The sequence below is a fragment of the Bos grunniens genome, chromosome 28 (genome assembly GCF_055505025.1).
Source record: "Bos grunniens cultivar Pamir isolate PY7600 chromosome 28, Bosgru_T2T1.0, whole genome shotgun sequence".
Classification (NCBI taxonomy): domain Eukaryota; kingdom Metazoa; phylum Chordata; class Mammalia; order Artiodactyla; family Bovidae; genus Bos; species Bos grunniens.
This window is the reverse complement of record NC_141192.1, coordinates 27,920,086-27,942,688: the sequence shown is the minus strand read 5'-3', so window position 1 is coordinate 27,942,688 and position 22,603 is coordinate 27,920,086. Positions and strand designations below refer to the sequence as shown.

General features: G+C 36.3%; 1 protein-coding gene across 5 annotated transcripts in view; it reads right to left on the bottom strand.

Moving 5' to 3' along the window:
• RTKN2 (rhotekin 2) overlaps positions 1–22,603 on the bottom strand; it is a 112,520-nt gene that overhangs the window by 44,217 nt on the left and 45,700 nt on the right. For all 5 annotated transcript variants that reach the window (XM_086382286.1, XM_086382287.1, XM_086382285.1 and 2 more), the window contains 3 exons: positions 21,556–21,673; positions 18,911–19,108; positions 6,408–6,502 (listed from right to left, as the gene is read on the bottom strand). In XM_086382286.1, coding sequence (XP_086238412.1) covers positions 6,408–6,502; positions 18,911–19,108; positions 21,556–21,673 — 411 coding nt within the window. The remainder of the gene's footprint in view (positions 1–6,407; positions 6,503–18,910; positions 19,109–21,555; positions 21,674–22,603) is intronic.

Below are 22,603 nucleotides of genomic sequence, written 5' to 3'. Positions count from 1 at the left end.
CCAGTCTGTTGTTCCATGTCCAGTTCTAACTGTTGCTTCCTGACCTGCATACAAATTTCTCAAGAGGCAGATCAGGTGGTCTGGTATTCCCATCTCTTTCAGAATTTTCCACAGTTGATTGTGATCCACACAGTCAAAGGCTTTGGCATAGTCAATAAAGCAGAAATAGATGTTTTTCTGGAACTCTCTTGCTTTTTCCATGATCCAGCGGATGTTGGGAATTTGATCTCTCGTTCCTCTGCCTTTTCTAAAACCAGCTTGAACATCAGGAAGTTCACGGTTCACATATTGCTGAAGCCTGGCTTGGAGAATTTTGAGCATTACTTTACTAGCGTGTGAGATGAGTGCAATTGTGCAGCAGTTTGAGCATTCTTTGGCATTGCCTTCCCGGGAGGCCTGGCGTGCTGCGATTCATGGGGTCGCAAAGAGTCGGACATGACTGAGTGACTGATCTGATCTGATCTGACAGAACTTTATTTAGGAAAACCTTATTAAACATAGATTTATTAACAAATAAATCAAAGGGTGACTTTTTCCTGCATAAAATTGTATTTTTAATTACGTACTTTTTTCCCCAAAATATAATTGATTTACAAGATTTTCATTTCCATACATTTCTAGGAATATACCTATCACATCAAAAGAGTTTGGCATATAGGCTAGTGTTCTTAAATTTTCTCCAGTGGAAGCTACAAGTTTGGCTGTCAACCATTTTGGGGTGTTACTGCTGTAAGCACAGGCCTTTTCATAGTCTTTAATATTCTCCTCGGGCTTCCCAGGTGGTACTAGTGCCAACGCAGGAGACAGAAGAGATGTGGGTTCAATCCCTGGGTCAGGAAGATCCCCTGGAGCACAGCATGGCCACCTACTCCAGTATTCTTGCCTGGAGAACCCATGGACAGAAAAGCCTGGTGGCCAACAGTCCACAGGGTCACAGAGTCAGACATGACTGAGGCGACTTAGCGTGAATGCTCAATATGCTAATCTCTATTGTGTTTCTCTTAGAAAGAAATATACCACATAGTCCTCATGCTTATTTGCTCATGAGCATTTTATTAAAGGAAAATCTAGTAATATCTTAAAGAACACTAACTACAAGGGACACTGATGAAATAGATGCTTTCTTGTGAATTTTATTCATTTCAACGGTCTTTCTGATGATTTAGTTGAAAGAATAGGATCTTTCATCATCAATTCCATTATTAACAAATCGATAGTATTTTGAATTTTCAGGTGCTTTATCAGTAATAATATATGCCTAACCAGAACACGATAAAGGACAGAAATGGTATGGACCTAACAGAAGCAGAAGATATTAAGAAGAGGTGGCAAGAATACACAGAAAAACTGTACAAAAAAGATCTTCACGACCCAGATAATCACAATGGTGTGATCACTGACCTAGAGCCAGACATCCTGGAATGTGAAGTCAGGTGGGCCTTAGAAAGCATCATTACGAACAAAGCTAGTGGAGGTGATGGAATTCCAGTTGAGTTATTCCAAATCCTGAAAGATGATGCTGTGGAAGTGCTGCACTCAATATGCCAGCAAATTTGGAAAACTCAGCAGTGGCCACAGGACTGGAAAAGGTCAGTTTTCATTCCAATCCCAAAGAAACGCAATGCCAAAAAATGCTCAAACTACCGCACAATTGCACTCATCTCACACGCTAGTAAAGTAATGCTCAAAATTCTCCAAGCCAGGCTTCAGCAATATGTGAACCGTGAACTTCCTGATGTTCAAGCTGGTTTTAGAAAAGGCAGAGGAACAAGAGATCAAATTGCCAACATCTGCTGGATCATGGAAAAAGCAAGAGAGTTCCAGAAAAACATCTATTTCTGCTTTATTGACTATGCCAAAGCCTTTGACTGTGTGGATCACAATCAACTGTGGAAAATTCTGAAAGAGATGGGAATACCAGACCACCTGATCTGCCTCTTGAGAAATTTGTATGCAGGTCAGGAAGCAACAGTTAGAACTGGACATGGAACAACAGACTGGTTCCAAATAGGAAAAGGAGTTCATCAAGGCTGTATATTGTCACCCTGCTTATTTAACTTATATGCAGAGTACATCATGAGAAATGCTGGACTGGAAGAAACACAAACTGGAATCAAGATTGCAGGGAGAAATATCAATAACCTCAGATATGCAGATGACACCACCCTTATGGCAGAAAGTGAAGAGGAACTCAAAAGCCTCTTGATGAAAGTGAAAGTGGAGAGTGAAAAAGTTAGCTTAAGGCTCAACATTCAGAAAACAAAGATCATGGCATCCGGTCCCACCACTTCATGGGAAATAGATGGGGAAACAGTGGAAACAGTGTCAGACTTTATTTTTCTGGGCTCCAAAATCACTGCAGATGGTGACTGCAGCCATGAAATTAAAAGACGCTTACTCCTTGGAAAGAAAGTTATGACCAACCTAGATAGCATGTTCAAAAGCAGAGACATTACTTTGCCAACAAAGGTTCATCTAGTCAAGGCTATGGTTTTTCCTGTGTTCGTGTATGGATGTGAGAGTTGGACTGTGAAGAAGGCTGAGCGCTGAAGAATTGATGCTTTTGAACTGTGGTGTTGGAGAAGACTCTTGAGAGTCCCTTGGACTGCAAGGAGATCCAACCCAACCAGTCCATTCTGAAGGAGATCAGCCCTGGGATTTCTTTGGAAGGAATGATGCTAAAGCTGAAACTCCAGTACTTTGGCCACCTCATGTGAAGAGTTGACTCACTGGATGCTGGGAGGGATTGGGGGCAAGAGAAGAAGGTGACGACAGAGGATGAGATGGCTGGATGGCATCACTGACTCGATGGACGTAAGTCTGAGTGAACTCCAGGAGTTGGTGATGGACAGGGAGGCCTGGCGTGCTGCGATTCATGGGGTCGTAAAGAGTCGGACACGACTGAGCGACTGATATGATCTGAACCAGAACACATGGCAGAACAAGCACCGCCTCTCCTCGATTATTTAAAGTCTGGCTTGAACACTAGCTAGCTACACAATCTGGCACATTACATTCTCTAAGCTATGTTTTATTCATCTGTAAAATGTAAATGATAACAAAATAAGGAACTTCGGAAGGTCAGAGAGTTAGCCAGTGGTAGAACTAGAATACGAATCCAAGGCTGATGGCTCCACAGTCTCCATTATTAATCACTTCATTGTAATGCTCCCTAATAACTATATCTCACAGAGACTAAAAATAAAAACTGCTTTAGCATAAGGACATGTAATAGGATACCCCACTCAACAGATTTTGGGGAGAACAATACAGTATTGTTAGCCTATGTCACATGTTGTACAGCAGATCTCTAGAACTTACTCACCTTGTATAACGGAAGGTTTATACCAGTTTATTAGCACCCCCTTTCTCTTCTTCCAAACCCCTAGTCACTGCCATAGTAACTCCCATAGTAAACTACGCTCTGCTTCTAACAGTCTGTCTATTTCAGGGAGAAGGCAATGGCACCCCACTCCAGTATTCTTGTCTGGAGGAGCCTGGTAGGCTGCAGTCCATGGGGTTGCTAAAGACACTTCATATAAGTGGAAGCAGGTAGTATTTGTCCTTCTGTGACTGGTTATTTCAGTTAGCATAATGTCAAAGATCATTCATGAGGTCACATATTACAGAATTTTCTTTCTCAAGGCTGAATATGTCTGGAACATAACAGGCACTCAATATATGGTGATAACATCAATAATTCTAGAGAACTGACACAAAATGGAATTAAAACTTAATTTGCCAAGTTTTCCAATTTGCCAACTGATAATGCTAATACTATTACAAACTTGAAGTTGTGGGCGAAAGAAAGCTCAATTGAATTGTTCAGACCAATCCTCCCACTGAAAACTACTATAAAATGCTGAACCAAATCTATTTAAAAAACTTTAGAGCAACAAAGAGGTAACAAAACTAAAAGAAACTACCAGTACAAATCTGATAAATGAGAACCAGTAAGTTAAATGAGCACAGAATCTGTTTGTCTTGAGAGCATTTGCTAATCCCAGCAAATCCAATTTATGATTTAAAGATCCTGCAAGATGAGGGAAATAGATCAGAAATCAGCCTAGGACTTTAACAACAAAGGCAGATTAATGGGAGGATTCCTCATATTAAGCTGAGAGCCCAAAGGAATCACCAACGGGTAGTGAAAGTAAAGTCACTCAGTTGTGTCCAACTCTTTGCGACCCCCTGTGGACTGTAGCCTACCAGGCTTCTCTGTCCATGGGATTTTCCAGGCAAGAAAACTGGAATGGGTTGCCATTTCCTTCCATAAATAAGCCAGTCTAACTGCCCAGGATTCCCACTGCCTGGAAGTGGGGATGAAGGGATCCAGAGAAATTCAGACATGGTCTTTGGATAAAGTGAGCCTAGTCTCTCCAAGTTCCTGCCTGAAGCAGACACTAAGCATTAATTTATTCTGCTTTGTAAACAGTGAATTATAATGACTAGTACATGAAAATAACTATACATGGAGAAACTGAGTGGTAACCATTTACAAAAAAAAAAAAAATAGAAACTGACCAAGAAAGACTTTATATGTCTGAATTATTAGCCATAGACTATAAAATAGCTATACTCACTCTTTTAATAAAAACCTGAAAGATAATATTAACAGTGCATGCAGGGAATACAAAGTGGCATAGCAGATTTAAGAAAAAAATCAAACAGAACTTCTAGAAATAAGAAGTACAATAAATGAAATTAAGAACTTGGTATACAGATTCAACAGCAGATCAGACAGAGCTGCAAAGAGAATAAAGGAAATAAAAGAGTGCATTAAAAATTCTAGGAAAAGTAGCAAAGGGAAAAAAAGATGAGGAATAGATCATAAATGATAATAAAAATAGAGAACACAGTCAGAAAGATTAACATAGGTTTAATAAGAATGCTAGAGGAAGAAAGACAAAAGAATGGACCAGAGGCTGTCTGAATAGACAAGATTTTGTCCAGAATAATGAAAGGCATCAATCAGCATAAAGAAGTTCAAGATTTCCAAAAACATCATAAATAAAACTAAATTCTTCACCTATAGCATGGTGAAGCTTCAGAAAACCAAATACAAAGAAAAAAATGAAATGTTACCATCACAGAAGCAACATGCTGACAAATGATTTTTAATAGCCAGTTCAAGACCCTGATAGCTCAGTTGGTAAAGAATCCACCTGCAATGCAGGAGACCCCGGTTCAATTCCTGGGTTGGGAAGATCCCCTGGAGATGGGAAAGGCTACCCACTCCAGTATTCTGGCCTGGAGAATTCCATGGACTATATAGTCCATGGGGTCACAAAGAGTTGGACACGCCTGAGCCACTTTCACTTTCACTTTTCACAAGACACCAGAAGGTAGTGGAACTGTAGCTTTAATGCTCAAAAATAAAAATATTAAAGTGCCAAGCTTCTACACCATGTAAAAAATGCCTTTTAAGAGTGAAGCTAAGCAAAGTCATCTTCAGACAAACACAAAGAATCAAGAGGTATGATACTAACATAATATACTAAAATAAATACTAAGGATTATACTTCAAGTGGCAGGAAAATGATCCCAGATGTAATAAGGTATTATATAACACACAAGGATTTTTAACTTCTGAGCCACCAGGGAAGCCCCATTCATATAATAATTATTTGTTAAACTGCACATTTACATTTTATGAACTTTTCTCTATTTTTAATGTAATATTTTAGTGTGAAATTTAAAAAATGTATAGAGTCTCTCTCCTTACAACAAAAGTATAAGTAAGGTAGTACATAATTTATATATTCTACCTTGAAAAATGAAAAAATAAATAATCCAAATCGTATTTCTAATCTACTTTACCAACACTACTGTATATGTTTCATCATAGGTAAAAGTAATCTGGGAGTGTAGAGAGTGCTTATGGTAAGTTTTACAAATCTTCCTAATCACTCACCTCCCTTCTTCACCCTGCTATCTATTTCTATTTAACAAATTTTAACTACCAATTATCATCTACAGAAAAATGTTTAAGATTAATTTAGCCCCACTTTTCCCTTATATCCTCTGCTTTCTACCAATAGACAGGTTGGTTTCCTCAATTACAAATTCAAAAATAAGATAGGTCTTTGACAATTATTAACAGAAGAGTGGTGAAGTCATCCATTTCAAGTCAAAGAAAAGGATTCAGAAAATGCAAAACCTTTCTGTTCTTAACAAGCAAGCCTCACAAACAAATCTCTAGCAAATAGGAGACAGAGAGAAAAATAAACTTTTCACTTTTGGGGAAAAGGGACACACATATTTGAAAGAATCCACAGAATCACTCATGCCTATGTCATAGAAGCCAATAGTCACTTCAGAGGAACACATTAAAATCAGCAATTATTACTGTCACACGCATATATTGACATAACATTTATAATAAGTAAAATAAACACCATACGTACCATTCCCATTAACAGAGAGATTGTGGGTCTTGAAGCCATCCTCAGCGCTTTCCAAGCTCAGGGTAGTATGAGCTAGCAAACTGTACTTTGCATCACTAATAGTGAGAAAAAAGACAGGTGTCAAGAATTGTAGTGTATTTTCTACTACATAAAATATTTAGATGTTCAACAACAACAAAATAAACAACCTGATTTAAAAATGGCAAAGGTCTTGAATAGACATTTCTTCAAATAAAATATACAAATGGCCAATAAAAATATGAAGAGATACTCAAGAACATTAATCATTAGAAAAACACAAATCGAAACCACTTCACATCCATTGGAACGACCATTATTAAAACACAACAAAACAGAAAGTAACAAGTTATTGGCAAGGATGTGGACAAACTGGAATCATTCTCCATTGTTGGTGGAAATGTAAAATGTTAACCACTACGGAAAACAGTATGGTCATTCTTCGAAAAATAAAATAGAATTACCATGTAAAGTCTGATGAGAATTTTTACTAATTGGGCCAGGTGATATGTTTCATAAATCTTCTTTGTCTCTTACTATATATGTAATAAAATAAACATTACAAAAAATATGTATAAATGTAGCAATAATGCAACACATGCATACACTTCATTAATAAATAATGGCACACTCCACAGAATGTTGTTCCCTGGGTGAAGGCGTCTTGGTTTTGGATTTTTCAGTTTTATTGAAAAACAATTGCCATACATTACTGTATAAGTTTAAGGTTTATAGCACTTGATTTTATTGGTTTGGTTTATCTGGACAGAGAAGCCTGGCAGGCCACAGTCTAAGGGGTCTCAAAGAGTTGGACACAACTCAGCAACTGAGCATGCACATGGTGGTTTTCAATATACACCCATCATAGACAAGAGATACATCTTACTAGCCAATGTTTTTCTGTCAGTGTTTACATAAGAAAATGGATGCTTGTCTCCAAAACTTGACCAAATAAAAAAATTAACAAAACAACTCGTAAGTACATTTTTAAGTTACATTCTGAATACAACTGGTATAATTCAGACTTCTATTCAGAGTATTGGGAAGGTTGCTAGAGCAAAGACACACTATGAGAACCTCATTTTTAGTGTGGGCATTCTCTGCTATTTTCACTTGTCCTGACAAATTTCTACAGTGAGTTTTATTATTAGCTCTTATTTTTCCCTACTGTTACATAATAAGTGCCCCACAAAAGTTGAGGAAGTATTTTTTAAAAATGGTGAAAAATAAAAGCAATTGAGAACAACAATTATAATAGAAGAGCAAATATTACTACACACAAAATTGCCTATTAACAATCATATGAGTTGCTTGGTGATGGGGCACAATATTTAAGCACTATCTCAACATAATAATTGGTCATTGATACATGGATTTTATGCAACTACAATTTTTCCCATGCTAAACAATGGTAAATAGACTCCCTATTAGTGTTTTAGTGCAAAATGTGTTATTTTCAGGAAGAGATTATTGACAAGAAGTGGATAAGTGATGCAAGAGAGTGACGCTAGGTGCATCTGACACACAACAAGGCCATCAGTGCGGCAGGATTACAGTGACAGAGAGGGAGACACAATGTCTACAAGCCGAGGACAGGCAGACACCATACACTGCAGGAGGGCATGCCTTGTAGGGCGTGATGAGGCCCTTGGATTTTATTCTCAGTGAGACAGGAAGCAAGTGGTAGGTTTTGAGTAGAGGCATGTGCTATGATCTGACTTATATTTTTTAATGATCCCTCTGGGGCTATGTAGACAAAAGACCAAAGAGGCCAAGAGAGAAATGGAGATGCCAACCAGAAAGCTACTGCACCTCACCAGTCAAGAGCTGATGTAGGCCTGGAATGGGGTGGTAGTTGATGGGATGGTGAGAAGTGGTAAGATTTTTGATATATTCTAGAGTTGACCCAATGTGGACACGGGATGCAAAAGAAAGGAAAGAATCAAGGACAACTCCAAAGAGTTTGGCCTGAGCAACTAGCAAAAGCGAATTCTTATTAACTGCAAAGAGGCTGACTGAGAAAAGAAGGGATATGGGGAATAAAAATTTAGTTTTGAACAGATTAGGTTTGAGACTGGGTTGTAGAGTAGGCAGGTGGATAATGAATCTGGAGTTATGAGAGGAAAAAGTATTAAAGAATGAAATTTGGGAGTTACCAATATATAAATGATATTTAATGAAAGTTACATAAAATGTGACAACTGAGTATTTGGACACAAGTACTCCATCATTTCAGATTAAGTTGAAGCACAATGAACAAAGGAGACAGGCAAGCAACAGTCACTGAGGCAGAAGAAAAATCACAAAAGTGGTGTCCAAGGAAGCCAAGTTCAAAGTGTTTCAAGGAGGGTGATCAACTGTGTTGAATACTGAAAATTCCAGGAGGAGGAACACTGGTAAATGACCATGGTATTTGGCAACATGAAGATCACTGCTGACCTTGATAAGAGCAGTTTCTATAGGATGGGATAGAAGTTAACATGGTGAAACCTGACTGAACTGGTTCAAGACAATGAAGGACAGGAAGTGGAGATAGAGTATGTAAAAACTTTTCTGTAAAGGACAGCTGTTCAATGGGGCAAGAGAAATGCGAGGAACTTCAGCATGTTTATGTTTTTGGAAATGATGTAGTAGAAGAAAAACTGATGATAGAGAAGGGGGGACATGTGCAGGAGCCAACTTTTGAAACTTGAGAAGATGATCGAATGCATAGGTGGGTGGTCTCAGATGGAGTGAGGGCAGTTCAAAAGGAAGGAAAGCAGCAAGTGAAGATAAAAATGCAGGTAGGCTGAAAGATTCGGTTGACAGAGGATACACAAGTTCTTTTCTGATTACTTCAGCATCATCAATGCTGTATCAAATGAAGTCATCAGCTTTGACTATAGAGACCTCTGTCAGCAAAGTGATGTCTCTGCCTTTTAATACGCTGTCTAGGTTTGTCACTGCTTTCCTTCCAAGGAGCAAGTGTCTTTTAAAGTTACGGTTTTTCCAGCAGTCACATATAGATGTGAGAGTTGAACCATAAAGAAGGCTGAGTGCCAAAGAATTAATGCTTTCAAACTGTGTGCTGGAAAAGATTCTTCAGAGTACCATGGACTGCAAGGAGATCAAGCCAGTCAATCCTAAAGAAAATCAGCCCTTCACATTCATTTGAAGGACTGTTGCTGAAGCTCCAATACTTTGGCTACCTAATGCAAAGAGCTAGTTCACTAGAAAAGACCCTGTTGCTGGGAAAGATTGAAGGCAAAAGAAGAAGGGGTCAGAGAGAATGTGATGGTTAGATAGCATCACCAACTTAATGGATACGAATCTGAGCAAACTCCAGGAGATAGTGGAGCACAGGGGAACCTAGAGTGTATGTCCATGGGGTCACAAAGAGTTCAACATGACTCAGCAACTGAACAATGACAACAACATCAGCTTTGAATCAGATCAGATCAGATCAGATCAGTCGCTCAGTCGTGTCTGACTCTTTGCGATCCCATGAATTGCAGCACGCCAGGCCTCCCTGTCCATCACCAACTCCTGGAGTTCACTCAGACTCACGTCCATCGAGTCAGTGATGCCATCCAGCCATCTCATCCTCTGTCGTCTCCTTCTCCTCTTGCCCTCAATCCCTCCCAGCATCAGAGTCTTTTCCAATGAGTCAACTCTTCACATGAGGTGGCCAAAGTACTGGAGTTTCAGCTTTAGCATCATTCCTTCCAAAGAAATCCCAGGGCAGATCTCCTTCAGAATGGACTGGTTGGATCTCCTTGTAGTCCAAGGGACTCTCAAGAGTCTTCTCCAACACCACAGTTCAAAAGCATCAATAAGGCGTGGAAAAACAGGTTCTATAAGAGAGAGTAATGTAATGTGAAATACTATTTCTGACAAGAGGTAAAGTGAAAGGCTGTGGACACTTCGGACGATTGCTCATATTGGAACTCACTTAAGATCAGTGATCCCTCTAAAGTGAGACCAGACAGTATTATTATTCTTATTTCCTCATCTATTCCTCATGAGTGCAGGTGCAGAGGAGCTAAAGGCAGGATTTAACCAAACCAGTCAATCCTAAAGGAAATCAGTCCTGAATATTCATTGGAAGGACTGATGCTGAAGCTAAAATGCCAATACTTCAGCCATCTGATGTGAAGAACTGACTCATTGGAAAAGACCCTGATACTGGGAATGATTGAAGGCAGGAGGAGAAGGGGATGACAGAGGATGAGATGGTTGGATGGCATTACCAACTCGATGGACTTGACTTTGAGTAAGCTCCGGGAGTTGGTGATGGACAGGGAAGCCTAGCGTGAAGCGGTCCATGGGATCACAAAGCGTAGGACATGACTGAGCGACTGGACTGAACTGAAGTTTCCCCAAGGTAAGTATAACAAAAGGAGAGAAATAATAGAAAATAATAAAATGGTAAATCAAGGAATTTAAGCTAATTGGACTCAGAATATTGAACAGAGAAAGCTGGAAATGTGAGAGGTGGTAGATATCATTTGATATTACTACACAGACCATGTGCAATTATTAGTAATGACAAGATCTAGGGTACAACTGTGGGATGGATGGCTAAAACAGGCACAAGATCACCAGAGGCAAGGAAGTCATGAAACTTAGAGGTCAAGGTATTAGATGAACAGTCTGCATGCATTTTAAATTCATCAAGAAATATTATCTGAAATGGTAAGAAGCAGAGACTGGGAGAGAAAGAATGAAGATAATTCGGTGTTTTACTTTTAGGAGTGATGTAATTTATTCTTACTGACCACTAAAAGTATTAAAGTATTCTTCACTTCAAGAACAGCATCATTTCCATACACAATGGAATATGAAATACTGCTTTTAGTGTACACAGGAAGTAGCGATGTTACAGGCTGTGCATTTGTACCAAGTGCATTGCAGAGGTGGCAACCTGTGTGGCAGAATAGGCTAAAATTGTGTGATGATCCAAATATCTGTTGATTTTTTTCTCAGGCCTTATAAAATAATTGTGGCTAAGACATCTTTTCCTCAACTATTTGAGATAAACATGTAATACATTTGCCTCTGTTTCCAATGAATTACACATCTTAAAATAACAATACAAAAAAAGTTATTGATAACCTCCCCCAAGAATAAAGTATGATAGAACCAATTGATAGATAATGTGGTCTTTAAAATGATCATATAAAGACTCTAATAACTCAAGGAAAAAATGTGTGTGTGTACATATATACACACGTATATATATGAATGTATAGCATAATTATGAATATATATATACCTCACAAAGCTAGTTACTTTAAAACCTGGAGGAAAAATATCAGTTCAAAATTATAAAAACTATGCACAAGCTGGAATCAAGATTGCTGGGAGAAATATCAATAATCTCAGATAAGCAGATGATACCACCCTCATGGCAAAGTGAAGAAGAACTAAAGAGCCTCTTGATGAAAGTGAAAGAGGAGAGTGAAAAAGTTGCCTTAAAACACAATATTCAGAAAACTAAGATCATGGCATCTGGTCCCATCACTTTATGGCAAATAGATGGCAAAACAATGAGAGACTTTATTTTGGGGGGCTACAAAATCACTACAGATGGTGACTGCAGCCATGAAATTAAAAGACACTTCCTCCTTGGAAGAAAAGCTATGACCAACCTAGACAGCATATTAAAAAGCAGAGAAATTACTTTGCCAAAAAAAGGTCCATCTAGTCAAAGCTATGGTTTTTCCAGAAGTCACGTATGGATGTGAGAGTTGGACTATAAAGAAAGGTGAGTGCCGAAGAATTAATGCTTTTGAACAGTGGTGCTGGAGAAGACTCTTGAGAGTCCCTTGGACTGCAAGGAGATCCAACTGATACTAAAGGAAATCAGTCCTGAATGTTCATTGCAAGGATTGATGCTGAAGCTGAAACTCCAATACTTTGGCCACCTGATGTGAAAAACTGACTCATTGGAAAAGACCCTAATGTTGGGAAAGAATGAAGGCAGGAGGAAAACGGAACAACAGAGGATGAGATGGTTGGAGAGCATCACCAACTCGATGGACATGAGCTTGAGCAAGCTCTGGGAGCTGGTGATGGACAGGGAGGCCTGGCGTGCTGCAGTCCATGACATCGCAGAGTCGGACACAACTGAGTGAGTGAACTGAACTGACTGGATCTATAAAGTAAAAGTGAAAGTCACTCAGGTATGTCCAACTCTTTGTGACCCCATGGACTATACAGTCTATGGAATTCTCCAGGTCAGAATACTGGGGTGGGTAGCCTTTCCCTTCTCCAGAGGATCTTCCCAACCAAGGGATCACACCCAGATTTCCCGCATTGCAGGCAGATTCTTTACCAGCTGAGCCACAAGGGAAACCCAAGAACACTGGAGTGGATAGCCTATCTCTTCTCCAGCAGATCTTCCTGACCCAGGAATCGAACTGGGGTCTCCTGCATTGCAGTCAGATTCTTTACCAACTGAGCAATTAGGGAAGCCCAATTGATCTATAATAAACTGAATACACTTTTTTCTCTTTCTAGGTTCTATTTCTAAAGTTTATATTACTTTTATAATGAAGTAACTGGGTTTCCCCAATGACTCAGCAGGTAAAGAATCCACCTGCAATGCAGGAGACACAGGAGATGCAGGTTTGATCCCTGGGACAGGAAGATTCCCTGGAGGAGGCAATGGCAAACTGCTCCAGTATTCTTGCCTGAAAAATCCCATGGACAGAGGAGTTTGGCAGGCTACAGTCCGAGTCGGACACGACTGAGCGACTAAGTACACACACAATGAAATAAACAATGTTGTAGGATTTGTGAAGTAGCAGGATGAAAACCCTCCCCTAAAAATCAAAACATGCAAAGCATTATAATACTACATCTACCTATGTGCAGTTTAACTGACTTGCCTGTAGTTAGCAAGTAGTACACTGGAAACAGAATCCCATTACACTATACTTACTACCACTACCCTTTATACTTCATTAACAGTTTAATTAAGGTAATTGTCTATTAAAACAGATACATACTATCTTTTACTATTGCAAGAATTCTGAGTGCAGGAAACATGGCTTACTAAGCTTTAAATCCAAAGTACCACATGATACAACTGCTGAATAATCATTTCTAAAATGATTAAACGAATAAATAAATAAAATTATACCCCATAGCTGAGTAATTCCTTAGTTAATCTTGAATACTGCATCATCTTTCACACTACCAAACCATCAACATCACCGTTTCTCAAAACATAAATAATCCAGTTATTCTGCACAAAGATATTTGCTTAATTAATTTAAAATGTAGTATAATGGCCTATTTTCTTAGTTAATATTTAGTTATTTTTCAGTTAATACTTTTCTGTCAAGTAAATAATCACTCTCAATTATACTAGTTTCCACAAGATAATTGTTTAAAATGATGTATATTTATACAGTGAAGAATAATGTACTAATTGGTTCTCAAGGTACATAAAATAGTTAATTCAGCTCTTAGAAACACTGGGAAAAATCTAGTTACAGGAATTTCAGTAAGCTAAATTCCACAAATAAAACGAATAAATGAATCACACCAGGGAGCATGCTAAGAATTACCAAAAATGTTCACTGTCTTCTTTCAGATCAAACAATACTTTATGATGATATTTCAAGTTACTTCATTTTTAAACCATGACTAATTACAATGCCAATGCTTCCAAAATCAACAATGATCTCACTTTTAAAGCATTCTTGTCAGGATAACATTTTCTTACTAAAACATTACACTCATTCTTTTAAGCCAACCCTAATATTGAGTTCCCAAAAGTTTAATCAGCTACATTTTTTTAACAAATAGGCCAATTGTTGTAACATTTGATGCAGCAAGGGTTCCAAAAACATTATGAAAAAATAAATGACTACTTTAAATGGAAGTCTGAAAAAAAAATGTACTCTTTGTAAGGAAGAACAGCTATATTTGGTCACATGACATATTACTAGAGAAGATATATTTTGCCCATTTTGGTTAAAAATTATAAGCTATGTTAGGAATCTTCTCATTCAACTAAATCACTATTAAAGAAATAAAAACTGATCCTTTTAGGAATTTTGATCACTACTGCTATTCTGAAACTCCTACCAGGGTGCTGAAGTGGTCAGTTAAGGAAGGATCAGGTAAGACTGGTCCTGGGCTATGAGTTTAACTTGGCACACTCAGCATTCACACCAAAAGCTCAAAAGAAATGCTGGTATTAAAAGAATATAAATTGGTAAAATGCTATAAAAGGTTTTACCCTACCTTTTGATCAGCTTCAATGATATAAATAAGCAAATTCCATACAAGTTTCATGGGAAATGTTGATAAGGAAAACTGATATTTTGATTTAGGTATAAACCAAATAGAATTATCCTTGGGTCAGGAGGATTCCCTGGAGAAGGAAATGGTAACCCACTCCACTGTTCTTGCCTGCAAAATCCCATGGACAGAGAAGCCTGGTGGGCTACAGTCCACAGGGTCACAAAAGAGTTGGACATGACTTAGCGACTAAACAACAACAAAATAGAATGACGAACCTGAATAGAATAATGAACACTTCAAGACAAATATGTCAGTCCCTGTTACAAAGAACTTAATATCAACAATGTTATTCTCAAAAACACTTCTAGCCATTGAAGAAGAGTATAGGTTAAATATAAATTATAATATCACTTAGATTCAATTCATTTCAGTCGCTCAGTCATGTCCAACTCTTTGCAACCCCATGAACTGCAGCACACCAGGCCTCCCTGTCCATTACCAACTCCCAAAGTACACCCAAACCCATGTCCATCGAGTTGGTGATGCCATCCAACCATCTCATCCTCTGTCGTCCCCTTCTCCTCCTGCCCTAAATCTTTCCCAGCATCAGGATCTTTTCAAATGAGTCAGCTCTTCTCATCAGGTGGCCAAAGTATTGGAGTTTCAGCTTCAATATCATGCCCTCCAATGAACACCCAGGACTGATCTCCTTTAGGATGGACTGGTTGGATCTCCTTGCAGTCCAAGGGACTCTCAAGAGTCTTCTCCAACACCATAGTTCAAAAGTATCAATTTTTCAGTGCTCAGCCTTCTTTATAGTTCAACTCTCACATCCATACATGACCAGTGGAAAAACCATAGCCTTGACTAGATGGACCTTTGCTGGCAAATCACTTAGATTTATATATAATTATTACTATATATAAAATATTAAATTTATATTTAATTACTTAGATTATCTTCTATGAAATTATAATCATTGGATTTAAATTTTAAAATATCTGCCTTCATTTTTAAATATAGTTGTATTTATTTATTGCCTGTGCTGGGTCTTTGTTGCTGTGTGGGCTTTTCTCTAGTTGTGGTGAGTGGGGACCACTCTTCACTGTGGTTGGTGGGCTTCTCATTGCCCGTGGGGGCTTCTCTTGTTGGGGAGCACAGGCTCTGGGGCACACGAGCTTCAGCACTTGTAGCAAATGGGTTCGTGCGTGGTCTTAGTTGTTTTGCAGCATGTGGGATCCTCCCAAACTAGGGATCAAACCCATGTCTTCTGCATTGGCAGGTGGATTCTTTACCACTAAGCCACCAGGGAAGACCCTGCCTACACTTTATAATCCTAGGAAGGTTTCTTCATGCAGTGCTTCAGCATGAATTTTTTAAATAAAATTTTTCAGAAAAAGCATTGATCGCAGAACAGTAAAAACAGTAACAATAATGGTAAGAGCTACATTCATTAAATGCTCACAACATACCAAGTTCATGAATTATCTTTCTGAACCTCATAATGATCCTATGGAGTTAAATATTATTCCATTATTATTATTCCCTTTTTACAGAGGGAAAAAGAAAAACCCAGAGAGTAGATTAACCTGTCCTGGGTCACACAAATAATAAATGACAGGATAAAAAATCAAGTACTGAAACCATGACGTTTTGAACTGTGTGAAAAGCCCAAGTATTGTTTTTACATGCTTGAAAGGTCCAGGAAACCCTAAAATGTCTCTAAGGAGGCTTCTATACTTGATCTTAGCCAAAAGGCCAAGAAGCGATCTAGGGAGCCTTCTTAAAATAAATGATTATGCCTAAGCATCCTTACCGTTCATATTAGAAAACTGAGGCCCAGGAAATACTTGTTCAGGACACTACTAGTACTGCCATTTTCTAAATAAAGAATTTTGCTGCTTAAAAACATTTTAACACTACTGTATTTGGTGATTATCTCTAAGGTCTCTTTCAATTCTAAAATCTATGTTTCAAACTAGAAATATAATTGCTCATTTATTCATCAAAAAGTATAGTTTCATTACCTTATAGTTGAATTAAAACATTTTCTAGCAAATATTTGATATAATCTTAATCTAGAAAAGTTTTAAGTTGGCCTTAAAATTCTAAAGAGGGAAAATTAAAGGGTCTCGCTTCCTCCTTTTTAATGACATTTATATTATAAAGACATATCTTATATGACTGTTCTTCAATAGATGGCACCCATTCAAGAATCATGAAATCAATTTACTGATTCATAAACAGCATTTAAAAAAAACTGAAGATACCTAGAATAAAAGAAGTCTAATGGCTATACTATAAATAGCAAGAGCTAAGTATTGTTTCATGAAATCTGACTGCTGATGGTACTGTGTATTCAGTAATGATATAAAATGCATTTTTTACTCGTGGTCTCAATCAAAATAAACTGAAAGCCACATTGCTAAAGTCCCAAGGCATTTTTCACATGTAATATAACTGATATGAAAGCTAATTAGCTATATTCTGATGACTGAGATTTCCAGGATGTACACCTAAAATATTTTGCTTTATAATTATAGTAAAATTATTGACATGCTGAAGAGCCAACATGCAAAGAAATTCTAGGAATGCCGCCTGTACAACAGTTTTCCTAAGGAAGAAAGATAAAACCACTTGTAAAGCAACAAACACAATGTTTAAAGAAAGTGTCTGAAAGAAACCAGGGCTCCTTGCAGAGGTGGTGATTCTAGTGTGAGCTGAAAAATAAAACATGAACACGGAACATGTTCCCTGGTCACAAAGCAAAGAAGCTAATTAGAGATTGTGTGTGCCTGCTGAGTCGCTTCAGTCATGTCCAACTTTGCGACCCTATGGACTGCAGACTGCCAGGCTCCTCTGATTAGGCTGTGGCAAAAAGATGCTGAGTCAGCTTAGGGGTTCCCATTGATCAAAGATGGGGCAATTTGCCTTCGAAGAGAATAACAACTGCATTAGATTGAAACACAAATAAAACTTCAGGAGTTCAAATAAAACAAAACACTAATCACCTCCATGCAAGGATATCAAATTATTATTCTAAAACTGGGTAAATAAGGCTTCCCTCGTGGCTCAGACAGTAAAATTGGGTAAATAAAAGAATTAAGTATATTTTTTCCTCCTTTTCCTTCATGAATTTTTTGCATTTATACAGAGTTCATGAAGGAAAGTTATTGAGAGAATTCCAGATTTAAAAATAAATCCGCAATATTGTAAAGCAGTTATCCTTCAACTAAAAATAAATAAAACTTTTTAAAATGACTGCATATAGAAAAATAAATAAACAAATGTAGGACAAATTTAGAAAGCCACTAAATTATAATCCTGAATGTAATAATGATCAGTCACAGCTGCTAAAACTATTAGATGTAACATTGATAGGGAACTTGACAATGGATGTATCAGGCTAACAACACCTGAACCCACTGATCAGTTTTAACACAGCTGAAGGTGAAACAAGACCTACAAATGGGATACAGTAGAAAGTACATATAATCAATATGAAATATTACTGCCCTAAAAGAGAATCTGAAACTAATCAGTCCTCTAGATCTAACTGCAAGCTATAGGAGCACAAGGGATAGAAAAAGATATTTTAAAAAGATCACAAAGATGTAATCAGATAAATTGAAAATTTAGGAAATCTACAAGATCTAGCTTCTTCAATACATGTTGGCAAAGGAACAGAAACTTGTTAAACAGTAAAAGAAACTTAAAAGATTCACATAAATGCAATGTTACAGACCTTGTTTGGACCTTGACTTGCACAAATCAGAAGAGAACTTCAGAATTGGGGCAATTTGAACAAAGAATGGCTATAAGATCATATTTAGGACTAATTTTTTATTTTGTTAGGTGTGATAATGGTAATGTGATTTTGCTATAGTAAGATATTTTTTAAAAATCTGTAAGACTGAAAGCATGACATATATTCAGAAATTCAATTAGTAGACTGATACGGAGCAAACAGTTTGATTTATAGCTAGTTCCTTTTCAAGAAAAAAATGTCATCTTTCTGGTAGATCTTGGAATTTCAAATCACTAAAAACACACTGTCACCCAACTTTCTACTTTCAAAGGAACATACCACCTCAGCTGGGTAAATGTCAGACAACCAAGTTTTGTTACTGCTTCAGGATGTCTTTTCCCATTTAAAATGTAAACATATTCACCACATACAATACTCTAAAATGTCACAAATACATAATTATACTATGTCTCTATAAATATTGTATTAGAAAACTTACTAAATTGAAGAACTGAAGGACAAGCACGTGATTTCACGATCTTCTTGAAGCACTGAACTGATTTTCTTCCCTGTAGCTTTGCTTATAGATGTTTTCAGTTTCTTAGCTAATTTTTTTGGTGTATTAGTTATAGAAGATTCTTCTGTACAGCAACTATATACTTCCACCTTTATCTGAAAGTCTGGCCCTGCTTCATTACTAAAAACAAGGACAATCATAATGTTAGAAATTTAACTTAGAAGAAAATAAAATTACAACACCCTCTGATGTTTTTGTAACTTTTCAAAGCAGCATTTGGAACAGGTTTATGTTAATATATATTAATAAGATAGAATCTCCCTGAGTTTATTTAGTATCTAAATGACTTGAGAGGGTCACTGCAACTTCTAGAGCTACCAGCTTCTGAAGTAGGGCGATTTTAACTCAATGTAAACAATATATTCAGGCAAATTACTTAAAGAAAAAGAATAAAATGCCCTGGTCGTTTTGTTGCCAATGCTATTGTTCCTTTTTGTTCCCTTAATATAATTATTTTAAGGCATTTACATTATATGTGTGATTTCCTGAAATGACCATTCCTCAAAAGGAAAAGATGTGAAAACAAAAAGGAAAGAAAATTAAACAAAAGGCTTCTTCTGCTGAAACCTTGAGTTTTCGTTATCTTTTTCATAAAGTGCTTACAGTCCACTCAACAATGTGCCCCTCCTTCCTGCTCCACCTTTGTACCTAATAACTCTAACATTTCACTACTTGGTTATACAGGGGAAAACAAACGAATATAAAGAGATATACTTCACTAAACATTAGATGTATCTGTAAAAATGCACAATGCTACAACAAATAAACTTTGTGCATTAGCACCCAGCATAAATATAAATAGTACCAATCTTAAAAAAGAGAGAGAGACTTCAAGGCATGAACTCCTTGAGGTGGAGTGAAGTCTTGATAATATTTGTATTCTTAATCTAGCATAAAATATATTCAGTATGTATTAAAAAATATGCATAAAATATTCAATGTCAAGACTGGCTTTGTTCTTTCTCAGACACAATGAACTATCTTTACAATAAAAGACTGTGGTGATATTACTACTAATAAAATATACTTAAAATTGCAAAAGAGGTCCATCAGCAGATTTTGCCTGTAAAGGAAGATCCATCAGTCTCAGAGATTTTAAATACACAGAATAGACTTTTTAAGATTTAAATAGCCAATCTATAGTTTGAATAAATCCAAGGAATAATTTAATTTGAAATACTTTTATAGTTTATTATTTGGCAACTTTTAAACATACAGTATTCTTGGTAATGACTAACAAATGTCAATATTTAGAGAAAAACCAGGGATTCATAAATACTGAATACTTATTAAAACAATCATAACAAAAAGCACATTTTAAAACAACATTTAGAACATTTGTGAGCAGTTATTTTTAGAACAATTTGAAATATTTACAGAATTATTAAAAAATTATAAATCATGAGTTGTCTTCCCAAGGAACTTGCACTATTCTGCGAAAAAAATTATGATTTTTTTCCTTTGTGGTGAAAATAAACAAAAGCAAATTGTTGTGAAGAAGAGTCCATTAACAGGACAATTTTGCCATGAAAAAATGCACTATAACAGTTGATAATAGAAATAAATATATTTAGATATATAATAAAAATTAATTTTTTAGTCTACATTATGTAAACATGTGGTAATATTTGGGGGATCCTAAGTAAATTCCTTTGGTTCAACAGAGCTTATAAGATGGTCTACACTACTAATTACACACAAAAAAAGTACTTTATTTTTCTGTGTTGTACAATTACTTAGGGAACAGTGAACCAAAGCCCCAAAACATGGTTGTAATAGTTCTTTTTTTAATGCTACATGCGTGGCAAAACTAGTACTTTCAATCTCAACTGTATATAGTTCCATAACTAAAGATTGGAAAAATCATATATATGGGTTTCATTTTAATTGATAAGTAGTTAGTAGTATTTCAATATGAAGATACTGTCTTTGAAACCCTGTAAGAAATATAAATCGCATGCTGATTTAGGCCAATAGAAAAAAATGCCAGGAAAAACTTATATTAGTTAAAAATGATTTCTATGGCTACCATAAGAGTTCTTTCTGGTTCTATATTATGACCACAATAAAATAAGCTTGTAAAAGAGCAGGGCAATAAAAATGGCCCTGAGGATCACCCAATTTTTTATTGTTTTGGAGTACATGAAAGAAGTGCACCATAAGAAAAAGAACATCTTGAAATTTTACTAAAGTGCTTTTTCTACAGTACATATTTCAGAACTATCTAATAAAGTTGTTACACTATTTTAGTATTTCTGTAAGTAAACCTCCTATATGAGATGTAATAAGAATCTGTTTTATGCTCAAACTCATTCTATATAAAATCATGTTATAATGATATGCCACTGTATTCATAGTTTTACTACTAATATTATATGATTTCCACTTTATTTTACATTGGAAAAATTTCAAATCCAGAAATGGCTTATAAATAATGCAACGTTCAAAATCAATTTGAACAGTTAAAGATTTTAATGCTTCAAAAATAAGTCAATAACTTTGCCTTCCTCTGAAAAAGGTAGAATTTTAGGTTCTTTTCCTTCAAATAAGATTTAAAAAATACTTACAATATGGTCACATTTTCAAAACATATATCTGTGATTGTTTTATCCACAATCACCATCTCAGTATCAAAAACTTCAGCTCCCAGTTTGAATAAACAAAAAATGGCATAGTGCTGTGATCCTAGAGAAGAAAAACAACATTAAAACGATGACTCATGTGATGAGTCATGCCTATATTATGTTAAAATCTACTTGAAAAAATAGCCTAAATATTTGTTAATAGATTCTTATTTTCATACATTGTACACTGTAATCCTTTAACTTTTTATTGAGACTGTTTTGTCAGTATATATTAATTGCTTGCTCAACTCAAATACAACTAAACTACGGAGTATCAAAAAATAAAGTTAAAAATATAGGCCTCTCAGCAGTCTAAAGTAACCACCAAACTCATAAATTTTATTCCTAGGAAACTCCTTAAGCTTTAATTAATAGCAAATTTAGCACTACATATATACTATTACCCCTGTCATTTTGGCTTCCAAATATACTTAATAAAAATAAGTTTTCTATTTTAAAAGGTTAGGAGCAGACACATTAAGAACAAAACATTTTCCACCAAATAGAGAGGGGGGAAACTACAAAAACAATAAAAAGTAGAGATGTGAACACAAAAACCATAGCTGCTGGACTTTCTAATTTAATATATATATTTTTAAAGTATTAGGTGATTAAAAGACTAAATCCTCATTACTGAGAAAATGGAGCTCTTCAGATAAACTTAATTCTCTATAGTAATCAGAAAGATACACTTAATTCCCACATGTATTCCTTTATAAACTAATATATTTCTTAAATGAATAACAAATATACTAACCTGATTTTGTATTTTTCATATAAAACTAATTATGCTCAATATGATTCAGGCTTAAAGTATGAGGAACAAAGCTATCATAATAGACAAGAAAGATAAAGGACTGTCATAACTTTTCTGCATTGCCTGTAACAGCTACAAATCATTTGAGGTTAATTTCCATGACCCAAGCCATGCATGGATTTGTTAAGACTATATAAAGCTATATAACGCTGAAGGGGAAGAAAAATTAGATCA